Source organism: Bos taurus, chromosome 9 (genome assembly GCF_002263795.3).
Source record: "Bos taurus isolate L1 Dominette 01449 registration number 42190680 breed Hereford chromosome 9, ARS-UCD2.0, whole genome shotgun sequence".
NCBI lineage: Eukaryota > Metazoa > Chordata > Mammalia > Artiodactyla > Bovidae > Bos > Bos taurus.
In genome coordinates this window covers 28,724,035-28,747,568 of record NC_037336.1, presented here as the reverse complement: position 1 = coordinate 28,747,568, position 23,534 = coordinate 28,724,035, and the positions used below count along the sequence as shown (strand labels likewise).

At 36.5% G+C, this 23,534-nt stretch overlaps 1 protein-coding gene and 1 long non-coding RNA gene across 2 annotated transcripts in view; one reads left to right on the top strand and one right to left on the bottom strand.

The window, feature by feature from the left end:
- Positions 1-23,534, bottom strand: part of SERINC1 (serine incorporator 1) — a 33,655-nt gene that overhangs the window by 8,706 nt on the left and 1,415 nt on the right. Inside the window, exons 2-3 of the mRNA NM_001035427.1 lie at positions 7,175-7,336; positions 4,242-4,411 (exon numbers count right to left, since the gene is read on the bottom strand). Of these exons, the coding sequence (NP_001030504.1) occupies positions 4,242-4,411; positions 7,175-7,336 (332 nt within the window). The remainder of the gene's footprint in view (positions 1-4,241; positions 4,412-7,174; positions 7,337-23,534) is intronic.
- LOC132346211 (uncharacterized) lies at positions 4,389-7,167 on the top strand. Its single transcript, XR_009495984.1, has 2 exons — positions 4,389-4,535; positions 5,164-7,167. It is a non-coding gene; the product is annotated as an uncharacterized lncRNA (long non-coding RNA).

Sequence of the window (23,534 nt, the reverse complement as noted above, 5' to 3'; positions counted from 1 at the left end):
AGTATCATCTTAATGCAAAAAAACTTTAGTCAAAGTGTTGAAAGGAAAAAAACCACCAGCCAAGATTACTCTGTCCAGCAAAGTTATCCTTCAGATATGAAGGAGAAATAAGGCTTTTCCCTAAATCCAAAGAATTTACCACCACTAAACCTGTCTTGTAAAAAATGGTAAAAAGGATTCTTCAGACTGAAATGAAAAGACACTAATCAATGACATGAAAGCCTACAAAAGCATACAACACACTGGTAAAAGTAAATACACAGATTCATACAAGTCTAATTCTTTAACAGGATGGTGTGTTAAGTAAACTATAGTAAAAGGATTTTTAAAAGTATTAAAAAACAACAAGTATTATAAAAAAGAGGTAAATTGTGACATCAAAAAAATATAAAAGAAGAGGAATAAATATGTAGGGCTATTTTATGCATTTAAAGTTGCTATCAGCTTAAAATTAATTTTTATGTATAACATGTTTTATGTAAGCCTCATAGTAACCACAAAGCAAAAAGCTAGAGTAGATAAGATAGAGAAGCAGAATATACCACTAGTTTACAAAGAAAATCACCAATTTACATGGGTGTTAACAGAGAAAAAAGAAACAATACAACCAACCAGACAACAATGACTAACATATGGCATTAATAAGTCACAAATCAATAATTATGCTAATGGAGTGAATTTGCTAACCAAAAGCCAGGGTCTGGATGAATTAAAAAAACTTAAAAAGACAAATGGAATCACATTTGTGGATGTGAATGGTTAAAATGTCCATAATACTCAAAGCCATCTTTCGATTCAAAGTACTCCCTATAAAAATTTCAATGTCATTTACAAAAACTCAGGAAAGAAACAATCCTAAAGTTTGTATGTAACTTCAAAAGACCCCAAAGAGCCACATCAGTCATGAGAAGGAAGAACAAAACTGAAAATATCACAGTTACTAATTCCAAACTATACTACAAAGCTATACTAATTAAAACAGTAATACCATAAAAAATAGACACACAGATCAATGGAACAGCAGAGAAGGCAACGGCACCCACTCCAGTGCTCTTGCCTGGAAAATCCCACAGACGGACCTGGTAGGCTCCGGTCCGTGGGGTCTCACAGAGTCGGACACGACTGAGCAACTTCACTTTCACTTTTCACTTTCATGCATTGGAGAAGGAAATGGCAACCCACTCCAGTGTTCTTGCCTGGAGAATCCCAGGGACGGGGGAGCCTGGTGGGCTGCCGTCTCTGGGGTTGCACAGAGTCAGACATGACTGAAGCGACTTAGCAACAGCAGCAATGGAACAGAAGAGTAATAGACCCTTGCATTTTGGATCAACTAATATTTGACAAGGGAGTCAAGAATATTCAGAAGGAAAGGACAGTTCCTTCAACAGACTTGGGAAAGCTATTAATAACCACATATAGAAAAATGAAACCAGACTCCTTTCTTACACCATTCAGAGAATCGACTCAACCTGAATGGAAGACTTAAATACACTTAACACATTATTGACTTGAGATGTATTAACATGTCCTTTGTTACCCGAATGTTATTGACTGGGAAACAAATCATATGCTTTTAGAGAGCCATACAATTAACATTACAGTGTTTAGTTGTTAGAGCTTAAAACTGATAAACGGTCATTATAGAACTTATGATTGTTGTTTTCATTCACATTTCCCTGTTAGGCTTCTGCTCCAATTTTGTGTATGTTATAAATAAAAGCTTATGACCATAAAATTTTCAAAAATGATGGATCACAAAATTTTGAACAAAGAATTTTTTGGTGACTTTTATGCAGATACTTTCTCTGACTGTCCAAGCAACATAAATACTAGTATCTCAGAAGATGACAGTTCTTCAGAATATAGTTCTGACTCAGACGATATGAATATTAGACCAAGAAAAAGACAAAATAAACCACAGTGACTGATTCTGACATGGAAAGTGAAAATGAAATGCATGGTGCTTTTTTACAGGTGTGTCAGGTGTAACTATTGAATGTAATCATCTGCAAAGTGTTAATTAAATAACAGAATTCTCAAAATAAAACAAAAATAAAAATCGTCAGGCACAGGCCTATGTTTCCAGCAAAAATCCTCTAGTCAGCGAGTTAAGATCTGATACCATAAAAGTTACTAGGAAGATACTGATAACTGGGAAGAAGAAAATAAGGAAGAAACTCCCTGACATTAGTCTGGGCAGTGAGTTTTTGGGGGAGACAACAAAAGTACAAACAACAGGGTAAAATCAAACTGGTGGGAATTCTTCAGACAAAAAAATCTTCTGCAGAAAAAAACGGAACAATCAACAAAATGAAGAAACAACCTATAGGAGAAAATATTTGCAAACCACGTATCAAAATGTGGTTAGTATCAAATATACATAAAGAACCCATACAACTCAATAATTTAGAAAAAACAATGAAAAATGGACAAAACTAAATATTTTTCCAAAGAAGGCATACGAATGGCAAGCACACATGTGAAAAGGTGCTAAACATCACTAATCATCAGAGGGATGTACATCAAAACCACAGAACGGCCACCAAGATGGTAAAAAGTAACAAACGTTGGTAACAATGTGGTGAAATAGGAGTTCTCAGGCACTGCTAATGGGCATGTGCACTAATTCAGCCACTATGGACAACAGTATGACGGTTCCTCAAAAAATACAAAAATGGAACCACCATACCATCTGGCAATCCTACTTCTAGGTATATATCCAAAGAAAGTGAAAACAGGGCACTGAAAAGGTATCTGCACATCCGTGTTTACGGCAGAATATTCCTAACTGGCAGATACAGAAATACCCTGAGTGTGCATCAACAGATGAATAGAGAGACTGTACTATATAGACACAATGGAATATTATTCAGCCACGAGAAAGAAGGAAATCCTATCATTTGCAACAACATGATCCTGATGGACCTTCAGGGAATTATACTAAATGGGATAATCCAAATTAAAAAAAAATTTATATTACCAAAATGTGGAATCTGAAAAAGAAAAATGTACTTTAAAGTTGCTAAGAGAATAGATCTTAATTGTTCTCATCACAACTAAGAAAAATATGTGATGTGACAGAAGTGTTAGCTAATATATGATGGTAATCATATTGTAATATATAATACATATGAAATTAACATTTTGTACACTTTAAACCTAACACAATATCATCAATTATATCGCAAAAAAACCCACTAGCAATGATGTAAGAGTGCTTAGTACATACTTTGAGAAGAATGTTATCACAGGAAATGATTGTGATAGCCATCCTGTAATGTATTTTGAGAGTTGTTTAAAAATACATTTAATAAACATGTTTTAACAGTGCAAAAAAAATTAAAAATCAAAACAACCTATGACTAAAGAGAATTGAAAAAAAAAAAAAAATCAACCTGGCACAAAACATGATTTTTCATTAATATTTCATTCTTCCTGTCTTTGATAGTGTATGTTAATAGATAAGCAACATCAGATACTTAAAACTATTTTTATTTATGGGATGGAACAATGATAAAATTCAAAACATTCAATATTGAGTATGAGATGCATTGCTCTGTATTAAAGGCGACTGACAAAAAGGTACCTTGAAATGTCTAGGTTGTCCATTATAACCATTTAGAAAATCCACCACCTGTTTCAAAGCAATAAAGTTTTTCATTTTGGCTACACTGTGTATGTAAAGAACTGAGTTCAGTTTTCTGTAGTGAGATTGGCCTACGGAAGGCTAAGAGGAGGAAGAATAAACTCATTATTAGTCACAGATGTGATAAATCTTCTTTTCAGGATGAAAACATAGTTGAACCTTGAACAATGCTAGGGTTAGGGACTCCAACTCTCTGTATGGTTGAAAACCCACCTCTATCTTACAGTCAGCCCTCTGTATCAGAGGTTCCTCATTTGTGAATTCAGTCAATCAGAGATCATGGAGTGTGTATTACCGTAGTTATTAACTGTTGGAAACAAATCTCTAAGTGGACCTGCACAGTTTAAACCTGTATTGTTCACAAGGGTAAACTTTACTAAATATTATGCACAGCAATAAGTGACTCAAGTCTTCTATGTAATATTTATATTTCCAAATTCTGACATTCTCTGGTAGAGACGAGGATTTTCTTACTTTGTCATTTGTGAACAAAATAATTCTGCAGATTGTTCAAGTTTAAACTTTCTTTAGACAGACTCAAAATTACTGAGAAGAGACTACCCAGACTTCAACTGCAATTTATTAAAATACTTACCCATTGTGTATTGCAGCTCTAGGGTCACTGCTGCTCTTCACTTTGATCATTAAGAGAGAGAGAAGAAGATAGAACATAGCCAAGCCAAAGCACAATCGATATACAGCTTTATAGCCAACCAGAATATTACAAGGGACCATTCCTTTCTCATTCTCACAAAATCCAGGAATCTGAAAAACAAGAATTTCTAATCTAGAATTTTTTCAAGGAAAAATGACAATTCTGTGTAATTAAATAGCTTAAGGTTCAGAAAACTGATGTTCGCTTTACAGTTTATGCTGAAATGTAATCAAGGTAAGTCTACACACTTTCATAAACAGAAGTTTAACTCTTTTTTCACTTTATGTGCACACAGGATAAATGACAAATGCCAATCCTAAAGTGAATGCGTATTTTAACTTGCAGACTTACTCAAACTTATTCTCAATTTTTTTAAAACTTACATTCTACTGTGATATGCTGAATCACATGTATAAAAGAAAAACACAATCAATAAAAGTTTAAAGAATTAGAGAGTAATTGAATCAGTTTCTAAATACTAAAGAGAACAATGATGGCTTTTCAAAGCCAATGCTATTAAAATCATTCTGAGATCTGGTCCCTGATTCTACAAATATTATTTTTGATAATGGATAGATCTGAAAGTAAAGTGAAAGTGAAAGTTGCTCAGTTGTGTCTGACTCTTTGTGACCCCATGGACTGTCCATGGAATTCTCTAGGCCAGGATACTCGAGTGGGTAGCCTTTCCCTTCTCCAGGGCATCTTCCCAACCCAGGGATAGAACCCAGGTCTCCCACATTGCAGATTGATTCTTTACCAGCTGAGCCACAGGGAAGCCCAAGAATACTGGAGTGGGTAGCCTATCCCTTCTCCAGAGAATCTTCCCAACCCAGGAATTGAACCAGGGTCTTCTGCATTGCAGGTGGATTCTTTACCAACTGAGCTATCAGAGATAGAACTGGATTAACAGCAAAAGGGTTGGCTATATTTCTATTTTTCTAACTTAAAATCTTGAAAAAGACTGAAGACCATTTCAGAATATCACACTGAAAACAGAGTACAAGTAAGTATTTTTAAAATATTTTTAAGTGAAATAAATGAGTGAAACAAACGAACAGTTTCAACTAAAACCATTCATAAGAAGTCAACTGGTTCCATGACAAAACCATATGAATGTCTTTTGCTTATACCCAGGACTTAAGTAAAATTAGCTAAGCGTCTGTTTATGGCATGTACATGCTACATTCACAACTGTGATAAGCTCATTTTCCAAACTTACATGGTTTTTCCTCACCCCAAAGTCAATCACAAGCAGATAACCATGGTTTAAAACGAAAGTTATCTAACATAAATACTTTCTCAATCTCAAATTTTCTATTGTCATTCATCTTTCCTTGGAGGAAAACTAAGTTTTATATGCCGTCTCTTGATCACATTCTCTCTCATCTCTTACGGGTTAGATCCCTTATGACTTCTCAAAAAGCAAATGATTAAATCTCTCCATTCTAAAAACGTTTTAAACTCAGCCTCCCTCTAAGACTTGCCATCTTCATCACAAAGATCCTCAAGTTAGCAGTTTACTCACTGGATATATTCCTCACAGCCATATAACTTTCCCTCCCAAACCTCCTAGGTCCAGCATTATTAAAACTACAGCTTTTTAAAGACACTACGACATATGTCAAATCCAATGGCTACTACTTAATCCTCACACTCTTTTACACCTTTTTTACACAGACGTTATCCTGTCATTCTTAAAGCTCTGTTCCTAAGATCTACAAACATGTTTTTGGTTCTCTTCTTTCACTGTTCCTTTAGAGCTTCCCTTCTCCACCAAGCCCCTTCTGTCAAAGTTCTAGCTCTGCTCACTCCAAATGGTCCTCCTCTTCAGCATATGCTGCCACAGTTTGAATTTCATCTCTAGCCCTGATGTGAGTGACACACTCGTATTTTCTACTTCCTGTTGGACACATACAGAGATACAAATGTAGTGAAATACCCCCAAGCCAACATACTATGAACTGAACTAGATTATATTCTCCCCATCTTCTTTCACAACCTGACTCCCTGGTGCCGGGGGACAGGGGGAGGGCGGAAGGCAGGGCAGGCAGTAAATTTAAAAGAATACCTTTTCTTTCTTTTTCTTAGTTAACAGCAACAGTTTCTTCTCAGTTATCTAGGATCAGAATCTCGTTACTATTATTCAATCACTGCCTATATTTAAATCCAGAGCCAGTCAATTTTATGTTCAGGGAATCCATTTCAGGTGCTCTATGCCCTTCTTGATTACATCATTTTTACAGCCTCTACACTTAACAGCTTGCCTTTTTTTCCTGATTATCGGATAAATCTTCCTAAGGCATACATACTTGGCTCAAAAAGCTTTTATCCTCATTCTGCTTCCTGTTTTTCAATTTCTGTATACTAAAATTTATTGATTATTAGAATGCCACTTTTTCCACGAGACCCACAGTGATTCTGACGTTACCCTGGCTGGAAATTACTTACTTCCTCTTATTATCACAGCACTCTTTTCTGCAGCATCACAATCTCATAAACCACTTTTACTGTGTCTTTCCTAAATAATTATGAGCTGCTAAAACTGGGATTCAGTATTGTCTTCCTTTTTACAGTATTCTGTTTCCAACACATTGGAAGCAATTTTATGCATAAACATACTAAAGGTTCAGGATTCCCAGGTGGCACTAGAGGTAAAGAATCTGCCTGCCAACGCAGGAGACCTAAGAGAGGCAGGTCGGCAAGATCCCCTGGAGGAGGGCAGGCTACCCACTCCAGTATTCTTGCCTGGAGAAGCCCAGGGGCAGGCCTGACAGATTACAGTCCATAGGGTCACAGAGTCAGACACAACTGAAGTGACTTAGTAGGCACACACACTAAAGGTTCAGTTAATTAAAAAAAAAAAGAAGACTTACCTTATTCAGCTGTTCTTCCATTCCAGGTATCAACATTACACAAGCTACACACACTCCAACAAGCAAAAAAAGTGCATAGATCAACCTAGTTACAGTGGAGTTATTTCCACTAGGACAGCATCGGCACAGCAAACACGGGGCACTGCCACACAAACACGGGATCTGGAAAAAGAACGGTAAAAATCAGTACAGTCTAAAATGATACAGTGAAAATCTACATTCTATCTACTCAAAAAAGGATGAAGTTAAGTTGATTAAAAAGTGATCTGGTTCACAAGTTATCTATAGACTATAAAACTTGGTAACTTCTGGGTAAAAATGAAGCAAAATAAAGCAAAAAAAAAAAAAAAGTGCCCTTTATATCAAGCAAAATGAGTAAGTTCAGTTAAAAATGAAGAAAAAAAACAGCAACAAGACCCAAAGTTTAGCTGAGAAAAGAAATGAGATATTCATTAATTGTAAGTGGATCTCCAACTCCTACCTTTTAACCCCCAGAAATCAGGCTGAATTCACAAAAGTCTGAGGTTTCTCAGATACTTCAGAGAAGGAAAAGAAGTAAACTGGTATTCTCATCTTTTCCCTCTTCTGACTTAGTGGTGGTGATAACCACCAAGTAAAAGTTCCTATTAGAATTAGGCAAAATAGGATTAAATGAACGAGTGGGGTGAGCTAGCATTCTCTAACAGAATTCCACACTAAACTAGTAGTAGATCCCAGGGGAAAAGGCTATCTCCCTGAGCACGTGAGGCAAACGCCGGTAGTGGAATTTAACAATATCTCAGGAAGGCAAAATGAAAGTATTCTAGTAACAATTGACCTTACTCTAGGGTGAGCACCACCATCCACCAGATACCACAGGAAGGGAGTATTGCAGAAGTCAGACACACTACAGTAACCAATATAAGGTAGGATCAGAAGTACTTATACAAACTTCGGAAATAAATGGCATGGCAACAACACAAACACATCTTAGCAAAAAATAAACAAACATGCCCCGACCAAAAAAAAAAAGCATTTGAAAAATCCAATCTGAAATAAAACATAACTCAGTAAGAAAAGGAAATTCCCTAAAATTGGTTCACCTGAAGCAAAAAGGAGAGATCAAACAGAAGAGAACAGAACAAGCTGAAAAGGACTGCAGGGCTGAGGAGAAATGAGAAGGGGAAAAGCCTGCTTAAAAAACTAACAAAACAAAAATGGAACAAAACAAAAATGCTGAAAATAAAAATCAGTTCAGTTCAGTTGCTCGGCCGTGTCCGACGAACCGCAGCACGCCAGGCCTCCCTGTCCATCACCAACTCCAGAGTCCACCCAAACCCATGTCCATTGGGTCGGTGGTGCCATCCAGCCATCTCATCCTCTATCGTCCCCTTCTCCTCCTGCCTTCAATCTTTCCCAGCATCAGGGTCTTTTCCAATGAGTCAGCTCTTTGCATCAGGTGGCCAAAGTATTGGAGTTTCAGCTTCAACATCAGTCCTTCCAATGAACACCCAGGGCTGATCTCCTTCAGAATGGACTGGTTGGATCTCCTTGCAGTCCAAGGGACTTGCAACAGTCTTCTCCAACACCACAGTTCAAAAGCATCAATTCTTCGGTGCTCAGCTTTCTTTGCAGTCCAACTCTCACACCCATACATGACCACTGGAAAAACCATAGCCTTGACCAGACAGAGCTTTGTTGGCAAAGTAATGTCTCTGCTGAAAATAAAAATACTGATAGATAAATTTTGGATTAAGTACCATAAACTCAGGCCAAGACACAGTAACAGTGACCAGACCTACCCTACTGCCTTAATCCGTGGGGAAAAATAAAGTGAAACAATGGTTTTTCAGACAGTTAACAATAGGCAATTTAGGATACTTAATTTCTAAGAGAGATGAAACAATGTGAAGTCTATGACTGGCCTAGTTTTTCTCCCTGGGAAGAGTCTCCAATGTAGGCCAGCACAGGCCAGCAGTCTACTGAACTGGAGACACAGTTGGGACAGAGTTGAGAGTTTAGGGAAGTGAAGGCACATAAGAGTTCACAGGACATAAAAAATTAACGGAGAAAGCTATACTGAGATTGAGCTCTGGAGATCTGCAGAGGCTTCCATTTCTGTCTTCAGCAGAGCACTGATCAGCATATGTATTTGATTAAATTCCTCTAGGGGGCAGGGTGGGGTGGTATTACCAATCAGAATGGAAAAAACGTTAAAAATCCTTGAGTAAAATTGTAAGATTTTTACTACACAGCTCTTGCCTGGAAAATCCCATGGACGGAGCAGCCTGGTAGGCTGCAGTCCGTGGGGTCGCGAAGAGTCAGACACGACTGAGCGACTTCACTTTCACTTTTCACTTTCATGCATTGGAGAAGGAAATGGCAACCCACTCCAGTGTTCTTGCTTGGAGAATCCCAGGGACGGGGCAGCCTGGTGGGCTTCTGTCTATTGGGTTGCACAGAGTCGGACACGACTGACGAGACTTAGCAGCAGCAGCATGGGGGGTGGGAGTGGGCGGAAGCTGGCCATAAGGCTAAAAAAAGCCATTCCAATCTCAACAAAGCCTAAAAGCAAACTTTGAAAAGGTTCTCTTCAAATAACTCACATATGTCTAAGAACAGCAAGAATGTTTTTTTAACAAATACAACATATCCAGCTCCCATCAAGGTAAAACTTACAATATCTAACAGCTAGTAAGAAAGTGGCAGGCATACCAGTATGGAAAATACAGCTTATAGTTAAGAGCAAAGTCAACAAATAAAAATCAGCCTGAAAATTACACAGGTAACTGAATTTAATTATAAAAATGGCATTCCAAAATCACTGAGGATGGTGACTGCAGCCACAAAATTAAAAGACACTCGCTCCTTGGAAGAAAAGCTATGACAAACGTAGACAGCATATTAAAAAGCTGAGACATCACTTTGCCAACAAGGTCCATATGGTCAAAACTATGGTTTTTCTTGTAGTCATGTATGGATGCAAGAGTTGGGCCATAAAAAAGACTGGAGTGTCAAAGAATTGTTGCTTTCAAACTGTGGTGCTGGAGAAGACTCTCGAGAGTCCCTTGGATTGTAAGGAGATCAAACCAGTCAATCGTCAAGGAAATCAACCCTGAACATTCACTGAAAGGACTGTTGATGAAGCTCAAGTTCTAATACTTTGGCCATGTGATATGAAGAGCTGACTCATTGGAAAAGACTGATGCTAGGAAAGATGGAGGGCAGGAGGAGAAGGGGGCGGCAGAGGATGTGGGGGTTAGATGGCATCACTGATTCAGTGGACATGAATCTGGGCAAACTCTGAGAGATAGTGAAGGACAGGGAAGGCTGGTGTGCTATAGTCCATGGGGTTGCAAAGAGCTGAACATGACTTAGTGACTATGTTATTGTAACTATACTTCATTTGCTCAAGTAGAGGAAAACACAGCATGTCAAAGAGAGACATGGAAGGTTATGTCCATATCAAACTTCTGAAAATGAAAAGTAAAGTATCTGAACCAAAAAGTACACTGCAGAAAAAGCAAATAAACTTGAAGACACAGCAAAAGAAACAATCCAAAAGATAAAAAGACGAGAACAAAAACAACAGAATCAGTGTTGTGAAACAACTTCAAACAGCCTAATACCTGTCAAACTGGGGCTTCTGAAGAATAGAGGAGACAGGAGAGTCCTTTTGAGGAAGTAACTGCCAAAATGTTCTTCATGAAAACTATAAACTCACAGATCCAAGAAACTCAACAAAAACGTAATGAAAACTACACATCAAGTTACATCATAATTTTGTTTAGGGCTTCCTTTGTGGCTCAGTGGTAAAGAATTCACCTGCCAATTCAGGAGACACAGGTTTGATCCCTGGGCAGGGAAGATCCCAGGTGCCGTGGAGCAAGTAAGCCCATGCACGACCCCAAAGCCTGGAAACTGCCACTCCTGAGCCCACGTGCTACAGCTCCCGCGGCTCGAGCGTCCCAGAGCCCTGTCACCACAAGAGAAGCCCCACAATGAGAAGCTTGTGCACGCAGTGAAGAGCAGCCCCGCTCCCCAACTAGAGAAGAGCCTGTGCAGCAGCAAAGACCTAGCACAGCCAAACATAAATAAGTGAAATTAAAAGAAAAAAAATGGTTTAAAAAAATAAATTGCTTAAAAACAATGATAAACAGAAAAAAATCTTTAAAACAGTCAGAAAATGAAGGTACCTTATATAAAGAAGAAGGATATCAGACTTCTAGTAAGAAATATTGCAATGCAGAAATCAATACTGAATTGAAGGAAACTGTAAGTTCACACTCAGCAAAGATATCTTTGTAAAGACATTTTTAGGCACAGAAAAAAACCCCAAAATAACAAATCTAAACTATCAGAATGTGAAAAGAAAGTTACACCAGAAATGTGGATCTACATAAAAGAAATGGACAACAAAAAAGAAATGGTTAACTGTGTATTCTTTTTTTTTACATATAAAAGGTTACTTAGAAAAGATTATTATCTTTTTAAAGCAAAACAGTAAAGTATTCTGGGTGGTTACAACACAGACGGCAGTACAGTTACTGTATGTGAGTTACAAACAGGCCATAAAAGGAGACATTCAACTATACTACTGTATACTTAAATTAGAAACAGAATGGATATGACACAAAGGCAGTGTAATAAGCTAAATACTATAAACCCTTACAGTGACCCTACAGTCTAAAAATGCAAAACAAAGGAATACAGCTAGTAAGCCAAAAGATTAAAAAAAAAAAAAAAAAACCATTAATATATTGCTAATTAATCCAAAATAAGGAAAAAACTAGGGAAAAGAGACCATGACCAGGTAGGATAAACAAAAAGCAAATAGAAAGATGGTTGATTTAAGCACAAACATAATCAATACTCACATTAAGTATAAAGAGACTAAACACTGACAAATAAAAAGCACAGTCAGATTAAAGAGTTAAGATCCAACCCTATCTTTTCTACAAGAAACCCACTTAAACATACAGACAGAACTGGTGGAAAATTAAATATATATATATATGTACACATGTGGGTATATATATATGTGTGTCTGTGTGTGTGTATACACACATATACACATAAACACACATACCAGTATCAAAGTAGATTTCAGAGCAAAGAGTTTCATCAGGAACAAGGAGGGCCATTTTATAATAAAAGACAAACATGGAGATATAGGATATTCATTAAGCAGACATACAACATACAATCCTAAATATTTCTGCATGTAAAAAAGAACTTCAAAATGCATCAAAGAAAAATTATTAAAACTGAAAAGAGTAATAACAAGTCCACATCTATGTTCTTTCATTAACTGAAGTAGGAAAAAAACTCAATATACATATCAGTTCAGTATCATTAATTCTCTCTGACATTCAGAGAATATTCCATCTAACCAAAGCAGAATAAAAATTATTTTCAAAAACACAGAAAACACTTAACCAAAACAGAGCATATTCTGGGCCATGAAACAAATCTCAAATCTCAATAAATATAATCATACATGTTTTCGTGGCCCACAATGGAATTAAATACTGATCAGTAACAGAAGGATTTATTTCTCCAGAAACTAAATAATACAGTCAAACTCACAAGCAGAAGAGGTCAAAAAACAAACAGAATGAAAATAAGGTATCACATTTTTGGAATGTACCAAAAGCAATGTTTAAAAGAAACCTACAGTTTTAAGTGGCTATGTTAGATAAAAAATAAATAAATCAATGACCAGAGCTTTCATCTTAAGTTATTAAATGAGCAAAGTATAGCCCAAATAGGCAGAATAAAAGAAATGATAAAGATAAATCCATGAGGTAAAAAACAGAAAAGAAGAAAGACAGTGAAGCTAGTTTTAGAAGACCATTATAATTTAGAAATCTATCGTCAGACTGATGAGGATAAAAAAATAGCAAGAAAGTGAACATACACATCTTCAGAACCAGAAATGAGAAGGTATTATTATCGATCCTGTGAGCATCAAAGGATTATAAGAGAAAACTATGAACGATTTTATTGAATAATTCAACAGCTTAGATAAAACAGATAAACTCCATGAAAAATCCAAACTACCAAAAATCATTCGATGAGAAATATATAAGATGAATGGTCCTGTTCTATTCAAGAAACTGAATTTGTAGTTAAAAACCTTCACAGGCATAGGTAGCTTCACTAGTGAATTCCATTAAACATTTAAAGAATAAATCAAACCAACTCTACCCAGATTCTTCCGGAAAACTAAAGAGGCAAAAAACTGATACAAAATCAAGGAAACAACATACTGATATCCTTTATGAGCATTACAAAAAAAAAAAAAAAAAATCCTTAATATCCTGTCAAGTCAATAATACAAAAAGTATACAAAGATTTCCTGTTCCATTTTCACAAAGGAGGAGACTGGAACCATGACTCCATCCTAAAGAAAAGAAAAAAGCAAAGAGACTCAAAAAATCAACAATTCTTCTAGGATCCAAGTTAGGTGAGGACACAGAGTAAGTCACTGCCCCCGAGACTGAAAGACAGACAGGGAATCATTGCTTATTAGTGTCCACAAGTGGAAACTGACTTGGGAACCGGTGTGCAGGATGGAAATCCTGAAAGATAACTGAAGAACTGCTGGAGCCTCATAGTGGACAAGTCTGAGAGCTAAAAAAACCAGGAAAACACACTTAAAGGGCCCTACAAACTTGTGAATTTTACTACTAGTTCAATCAGGTTCTCATAGTAAACTTGAGAGAAAAATTCCTTCCAGCTTCTTGTAGGAAAGGAGAGATCCATTTTAAAATATATTAGAACACTTTTTTCTGAACACCTGACCTCAAGAAAAACTAGTTAAATAGAGTCTAACTTATTTAACTAGAGGATAAATAACCTAGGGGAAGAGAAATACTGAACTCTAGCTTTTCAAGCCATCCTCTCCCATTTATAGGGGGATGGAGGGGAGACTAAGAAATATTAGGAAGTTCACAGTCCAGAGGCATAAGCTTACTAAAAGACTAAAATCTAATCAGAGAATAATGGATGTTTCTCTTTCACCCACACCTCACCAGGACACAATCAAGTTCCTTTTCCCTGGTACATAGTATCTGGCTATCAGGAAAATTATTGACATTACAAAAGGCAAAAAAACACAATTTGAAGAGACACAGCAAGCATCAAAACCAGACACAGCAGAGATATTAGACTGATCAAACCAAAAATATAAACAACTATCATATGTTAAGGGTTCTATTGAATAATGTAGACAGCATACAAGAAGCAGAAATGAAATCCTTCAAAAAAATATATGTTAGAAACAAAAAACAGTAGCAGAAATGAAAACGCAGACATGGTTGAGGAAATAATTTCTGAGCTTAAGACTGTATCAATAGAAATTTTCCAAATTGAAAAGCCAAGAGAGTAAAGACTGACATTCTGTTCAACAGAATATCCAAGAATCGTGAGATAACTGCAAATGGTAAAACATAATGTGAATATCACAAGGAAAAGAAATATTTTTTAAATGACAGACTTCCCCCAAATTAACATCAGACATACACACCCCACCCTCCACAAAAAAAAACCACCACCACCAACAAAAACCCCTACACCTAGATAAATCGCTTTGAAGCAACAGAAAATACAATATCCTGGAAGAAGCCAGAGGAAAAACACCTTACCTACACAGGAACAAAGGATGAATTATCGATATATTCAAGTTTTCCTCAGACACCATGCAAACAAGAGTGAAGTGAAATATTTTAGTGTTGAGAGAAAACAACCCGCCAACCTACAGTTCTGTACTCTGCAAATTATCCTTCAAAAGAAGAAATATTTTCTCAAATAAAATGGAATTTGTTGCCAAACTCTAGACTTGCTTGCAAGAAATGTTCAAAATTCTCTAAAAGAGGAAAATAATATAATTCAGAAACTCTACATATAAAATTACTCTTATAAATAAAAGTAAAAACTTACTTTTCTTATTCTTAGTTGAGCTAACTTGTTTGCTCAAAATAAGAGCAACAATGTATTGTTACATATGCACATATGTATGCCTATACATATACATGTGTGTAGACACATAGGTTCGTGTGTGTGTATTTAATGAATGAAAGTAATGTAGAAAGGAAAGGAGACAGGAATCAGGATCGTTTTCCTATTATAAGGTATTAACACTAGCTGTAAGTGTGTAGTGTCGTAGTATGCTGTTACTTCAAAGTGGATAAGCTGTAAATGTTATTTCAAATTCTAGAGTGCTACAGACCAAAAATCGTATGATGAAAATCTAATGCACAAGGTGATGATGTTATGAGATAGGGCCTTTGGGAAGAATTAGGTCAAAAAGGCTGAGCCCGCACGAAGAGTAGTGCTCTCATAAAGGCGGCAGAGAGAGAGTGCCTCACCTCTTCGACTATATGAGGAAACACCAACAAGTTGGCAGTCTACAACCCTGAAGAGGGCCTTCACCAGATACAAAAGATAGCCATGCGGGCACCCTAATCTTGGACTGCCAGCCTCCAGTACTGTGAGAAACAAATTTCTGTTGTTCACATGCCACCCAGCCTGTGGTATTGTTACAACAGCCCAAATGGACTAATAAATTGGGCAACAACCGAAAAACAAGTAAATAACACTTCATAAAAGCTAAAAGATGTTTAACTGATACACTAAAAGGGAGAGAAAATGGAATCATATACAATGCTTAATTTAAACACCCTTCTCCCCCAACACACAACAGGAAAAACAAGGGCAACAAATAGAATACAGTAATAAATACAGTAAATACTAGTCCAAATCTATCAGTAATCACCTTGGAGATCAGAGGCCTAAATTTATTCAATTAAAAGACAGACTGTCAGAGTGTTCAAAAAACAAGACCCAATTACACTGCTTACAAGAGACTCACTATAAATATAAAGACACACAGAATAAAAGTGAATGGAAGGGGAAAATACAACATGTGAACACTAAATGAGAGAGGGCAGCTGCACTGGTTGCAGGTAGAGCAGACCTCAAAACAAGCAAAGTTATCTGGGATAAAGAAAGACACTACATAATGATACAGGGATCCAATTCTCCGAGAAGATGTTAACAATTCTAAATATGTATGCACCTAATGGCAGAGCATCAAACTGTGAAGGCAAAACCCCAATAAAACTGCAAACAGAAACAGATGACTCCACTGTCAGAGTTAGAGAGACTCCAGTGTCTCTCTCAGAAATGGACAGACTGAGCTAGCAGAAAATCAGGAAGGACAGCTGCACTCACCACCACCAATCAAATGGGTGTCTGACATCTATAGACTACTCTACCCTGTGACCAGCGAACACATTCTCCAAGATGACATGGAAAGTAACCAAAAGCACACTGCTGACAACAAAACACAGTATCGAACTTGAAAGAGCACTGACTGCTCTCAGACTACAAATCAACTAGAAATCAATAGCAAAATGGTAACTGGAAAATCCCCCAAATTCTTAAAACAATGTACTTATCTAAAATAAACACAGAAGTCAAAGAAGTCTCAAGAGAAATTTTTAAAAATCTGAATTAAAATAATAACACAATTTATAGAAACTTATGGGATGTAGTGAAAGCAGTGCTTTTAGGCAAATTTACAGCACTGAATGCATTTACCAGAAAAGAAAATCTAAAATCAATCATCTAAGCTTCCATCTTAGGAAACTAGAAAAAGAAATGCAAACTGAAAGAAAACAGAAAAAAAAGAACTAGACTAGACACCAACGCAATCAAAGACAGAAAATAGAGAAAAACCAATGAAAACAAAACGTGGTTCTTTGATCAATAAAAATAAGCCCCCAACCAGGCTAACTAACAAAAAAAGATAACACAGATTACTAACGTTAGAAATGACAGAGAAGATGTTACTGTAGGTCCTGTGGACATGAAAAGGATAATGAAAGAATACTATGAACAATTCTGTGCCCACAAATTTGAGAACCTACACAAATGGACAAAACCCTTGAAAGATCCAAGCTGCTAAAACTCACACACAAGAAACAATCTGAATAGACCTCTATTAAAGAAATTTAATCAATAATTAACAGCCTTCCAAAACAGCACCAGGCACAGGCAGGTTCACTGGTGAATCTACATCGATTCCCTTCAATCTCAGAGAACACAAGTAGAGGGGGAATACTTTCTACCTTGTTCTATAAAATAAGCATCATTCTAATAACAAAACCTGACAAACACATTATAATAAAAGATTAACCTTTCTCATGAATAAAGGCATAAATTCTCAATAAAATATTAGCAAATTACGTCCAACAATGTAGGAAAAAGAATTACACACCACAACCAAGTGGGATTTGTCCCAAAAGGCAAGACTGGCTCACATTCAAATAGTTAGGACTCATGTAAATTACAGACTTTGGGAGATGATGATTGTTAGTGTAGGCTTAGTAACTAACAAACGCACCTCTCTGGTGGGGAATGTTTGCAACAAGGGAAGCTATGCATATGGGGACACAGGGCATATATGGGAAATCTCTATCTTCCTCTCAATTTTTCTGTAAAGCTAAACCTGATTTTTAAAAATAGTTTTAAAAAAGCATACAAAAGGTTAATACACTGTAATCAGGCGGGGTTGAGCTGGGAGAAAGCAAATTTGGTTAAGCTTTTGAAATTCAATCAAATTAGTTTACCACATTAACAGACTGAAGAAAATTACCACCAGGGCCATCTCACACAATGCAAAAAAGTAATTTGAAAAATTCAATACCCATTCATTATAAAACAAATTAAAAAAACTCACCTAGAGCCAGAGATGCGGGAGTGTGAGGTCAACTGGGCCTTAGGAAGCATTACTAGGGACAAAGTGGAGGTGATGGAATTCCAGCTAAGCTATTTCAAATCCTAAAAGATGATGCTGTCAAAGTGCTGCACTCAATATGCCAGCAAATTTGGAAAACTGAGCAGTGGCCACAGGACTGGAAAAGGTCAGTTTTCATTCCAATCCCAAAAAAGGGCAATGCCAAAGAATGCTCACTACCACACAATTGCACTCATTTCACATGCAAACAAGGGCATGCCCAAAATCTTCCAAGCCAGGCTTCAACAGTAAGTGAACTGAGAACTTCCAGATGAACAAGCTAGGTTTAGAAAAGGCAGAGGGACCAGAGGTCAAATGGCCAACATCTGCTGATCACAGAAAAAGCAAGAGAATTCAGAAAAACATTTCCTGCTCCACCGACTACACTAAAGCTTTTGACTGTGTGGATCACTACAGTGTGGATCACTACAAACTGTGGACAATTCTTAGAGAAGGGAATACCAGACCACCTGACCTGCCTCCTGAGAAATCTGTATGCAGGTCAAGAAGCAAGTTACAACCAGACATGGAACAAAGGACTGGTTCCAAATTGGGAAGAAGTGTGTCAAGGCTATATATTGTCACCCTGCTTATTTAACTTATATGCAAAGTACATCACATGAAATGCCGGGCTACATGAAACACAAGCTGGAATAAAGACTGCAGGGAGAAATATCAATAATCTAAGATATGCAGATGACTACACCCTTAGGGCAGGAAGCAAAGAGGAACTAAAGAGCCTCTTGATGAAGATGAAAGAGGAGAGTGAAAAAGCAGGCTTAAAACTTAACACTCAAAAAACAAAGATCATGGCATCCAGTCCCATCACTTCATGGCAAATAGGTGGGGAAACAGTGTAAACAGTGAAAGACTTAATTTTCTTGGGCTCCAAAATCACTGTGGACAGTGACTGCAGCCATGAAATTAAAAGATGCTTGGTCTCTGACATCATTTTGCTGACAAAGGTCCATACAGTCAAAGCTATGGTTTTTCCAGTAGCCAAAGGCTGAGTGCCCAAGATTTGATGTTTTCGAACTGAGTTGTTGGAGAAGACTCTTGAGAGTCCCTGGGACTGCAGGGCAACCAAATCAGTCAATCCTAAAGGAAATCAGTCCTGCATATTCACTGGAAGGATTGATGCTGAAGCTGAAGCTCCAATACTTTGGCCACCTGATTTGAAGAGCCGCCTCACTGGAATAGACCCTGACGCTGGGAAAGGCTGAAGGCAGGAGGAGAAGGGAATGACGGAGGATGAGATGGCATTACTGACTCAATGGACATGAGTTTGAGCAAGATCCAGGAGATGGTCAAGGACAGGAAAGCCTGGTGTGCTGCAGTCCATGGGGTCACAAAGCGTCAGACGTGACTGAGCAACTGAAGAACAGAAAAAACTTTCAGCAAACAAACAGAATATGCTTGACTTGAGGATACCCTTAATTATCATGTAGATGCTTTGATAAAAAGCATTTACAAAACAAAAAACAAAAACAAGAAAAATAAAGAAAGTACATACTTTGGAAAGGAAGAGATAAAGCTGCTTTCCTTCACACATAATTGTCAACATGAACAACCCCAAAGAACTTACAAAATGCTACTAGAACTACAAGAAAGATTAATAAGGTCACAGGACACAAGGTCAGTTATATACATATCAATTACACTTCTGCACACTAACAACAAACAACTGGAACGTGAAACTAAACAAAAATACTTATAAACCTAGTAAAATATACACCAGCTTTCAAATGATGAAAATTAAAGAAAAACACTGATGAAAGAAATCAAATATTTAGGTTAATGGCATGATAAACTGAGTTCATGGATTGGAAGACTCCTCATTCAGGTAACAATTCTTTCCAAACTGATCTATAAATTTAACCCAAGCCCAATCATAATTCCAGCAGGTGTTTGGTAGCAACTAACTGCTTCTAAAACTTTTACAGAAAAGCAAAGAACTAGAATAGCCCAAAGAATGTTGAAAGAGTAGTTAGAATCACACTACCTGATTTCAAGATTAACTTAAAAGCAACAAGAATCAAACTAGGGTAATTTACGCAAAACTATGGACATAAATAACAGAAGAACAGAGTTAAGAAAAACAAAGATGGTAAAGAGGCTTTTGCTAAAAGTGCCAAAGCAGATCAATATAGAAAGAACAATCACTTCTACTCTTTGAAAGCCATCAGTATGAGAATGAAAATACAAGCCACAGACTTGAAGGAAATATTTGCTGGTGGGAATAAAACCTGGTATGACCATCTTGGAGATAAATTTGAAAATTTCTTGTAAGTCAAATGTACATTTACCATATGATTTAGCAATCCCAATGCAAGATATTTAGGTACATAAAATAAGTTATAGACACACAAGAAAACTTTATAGGAACACTAACAGCTACTTCATTTCCAAAATGTGGAAATGACCCTCAGCTGTTGGAGACAAGCTGTGGAGCAATGGAATCCAAGCAATGGAATACCATGTAATGATAAAAAGGAAGAAACTACTAACAGACACCATAATATGAATGAATCTTGAATTATACTAATTCACTGAGTAAGAGAAGCCACACTCTGAAGGCTATATGCTGTATGATTCCATTTACAGGACATTCTGGAAAGGCAAAACTGGGAAAAAAGCCCAGGGATTCTCCAGAATGCAGATGGCATAACTTTTTAAGGTGACAAAACTTCTTTAGTGGTTACACAACTACATGGTTTGTCAAGGTTCACTGAACCACACACTACAAAGTATGAATTTTATGTAAATTAAATCAACTAAAGAAAAACGACAGAAATATAGGAAAAATAATATGGAGAAAAAAGAAGACAACACGAAATTAACTCATGTCTTTAAAATGGAGAAGCCTCTAAATAAATGTAACAAAAAGGACATTCAAAGATACAATAAGAATTTCCTTAAAGAAATAAATCTGTATCTTCAGAAAAACCCACTATTTTCTAGAAGAATAAAAAGTGATGAAAGATTTAAAGTCAGACATATTTGGTTAATTTTAAAGATAAATAAACTCTTCAGACACTCAGGCAGAAGCTGCTGTGTATGAGACGTGTTAAAAGGAAATGGCTACCAGAGCAGGGGAAGACAGAACATAATCCATAGAAATACCTCAAGTCCTGAAAGAAATGGGTATGCTATTATACCAGTCCACAGTGTTTCTCAAGAAAGCAAGAGGCATTTTTAAATATGAAAAAAATTCAGGGATTTCAACATCCATGAATTCTTTTTGGAAAAAATCTATTAGATGACCCAATTTGGTCAATTATGAGATGACACATAAAAAAAGAAACAGAACTTAGAGAAGCTATGGTTTTAAAAAGAAAAAAAAGAATGCTCTGAACTATGAATCCACTTAACAGTAGAACAGTGGTTTTCCATCAGAATCACTGGAGAGAATATTAAACCACAATGCTGGGACCCAGTCAGCATTTCCAGTTAAGTGTAGTCCAGGATATACTTTAAGAATGACTGGTTTAAAGATTAAACAACTGAGGGAATTATGGTTATAAAACGAAACAGTCATAAAAAATAATACAAAGAAATTCTAGTTAAAGTTGGCAAAATGAATACATCAATTACTTTAGAAACACCAATAAAATGAAAAATAAAAGATTTTTAACAGAAGGAATAAAATTAAAAGGAAAACAAATTAAAAAACCAGAAGAATACTGAGTTAACAGGTTAGAAAGTAAAGGAAAAAAGTTAAGCAATAAAATTTGTACAGGATCATCAAACAGATCAGGAATAGGTGGTACCACGTACCTCCGTAAGAGAGGTTGAAGGTAGAGGTGAAAATTAAATGATTAGTTTAATTCATTTTTTAAAGTGCAGTTAAGACCCTTAGATTTCATTTCATTTCTTATACCGGCCAACTGAAGAGGATAAGGCAGGATTTTTCACCTATGGCACTATTGACATCTGGGGCCAAATAAGTCTTTGCTGTTGAGGACTATCCTATATATTGTAAAACATTTAGCAGTATTCCTGGCTTCTACCCACTTGATGCTATTAGCACCTTATCCCAAGTTGTGACAATGAAAAGTATCCACAGGCACTGTCCAATGTTCCCTGGGGGACAACTGAGAACCGCTGCTCTAGAAACATCTCTTGAGAGAACTCTTTCAGAACCTCTCCTGATGAAGAAGAATTTAACACTCAGCAATTCCTTTACTTTTACATTCTTCTGTTAAATTCAGAAAAAATTAATTCTGTTTAAAAATATATGTTCAGCACGCTACCACTCCTTAAAAAATATTTCTGTTTATTCATCCATGTGTATGCATGCACTGAGAGAGAAGAAATGTAGTGGGATTTTGTTGGTGACATTTACATTTTGTACTCTGCACTGCTTGGCTATTTATAGCAACTATGAATCATTTCTACAAAATCAAGTCATTGTACTAAAAAATATAAATCTAGCAAGAGACTGCACAAAATAAGCAGGCAGGAGTCACAAGCTTCTTCTCAATTACTTAACATTTGGGCAAAAAACTGATAGTTGTTCTATACAAAATACAGTGATTCAAAAAGTCAACGCTACTCACTAGCATCATCTTTAGACTGAGGTGGGGAAAGCACCTGAGTAAGAATCAATTGCTGGTGATGCTGTAGTTGCAGGATTAGGTGGCAGGTCCACCTGTGTTTATAAAAATGCTTAATCACCAATCAGATAGATAGCCATGCTTGAACCAAGGATTACCATCAATCTAATTCTAGACCACTCAACAGCAAAAACACAAAACAAAAAACCCCACAAAATGAAATAAAAAAAATTAAACACTCCAATCTCTGTGATACACAGTATCACAAGTAATTTTTTACACTTTTTTCCATAGTTCAGACATTTTCTACCATTTTCCTAAACAAACAAAAAAATCTTTGTAAAAACTGATTAAGTCTAAAGAAACTTGAGCAAACAAAGAATGAGGTTCATTTTCATTCTGGCTTAACTGATCTAAGTTAATGACCTGAATACTTTTGAATACTTGACTAAATTTCAATATGTCAAAACCTCTAAATAAATGAGCATATCTGTTAAGACCATGGGAGAAAGGGATTTGTAAAATACAAGGCATATTCTAATTGCTACTGAACTGCACTAAAATTGAACAATTCAGAAATAGAGACAGAGACACCAAGAAAGAAAGGGGAAAAAACAACCAGAATTGCCTAGAACCATGATGAGCAGCCTTAGACACCTAGCCTCTCTAACCACCAGAGACCTAATTACTGGAAGGTAAGAAAGTGTCTCCTTGTTACCATCTTTCCAATGCACCTTCATATTAACAGTAACTAAAAGGCTCTGTCTATAGAACTGTGACTAAGTGGAGAACTAAGTTGTAAAAATTTTAATACGAATGTAATTTTTCCCACATTGTTCACTAAAACGATTTAAAACACACGTTTTTATTAATCCCCCAAATCTTTTTTTAACCATAACCATCCTCGAGGCAAAAAAGACTGCTCATCACAGGTCTACAAATTGAAAACAAAATGCAAAACATGTATCCCTACTATATAAAGAACATGCCCATTTGCTAACTGGACAAAATCTGACTTTAC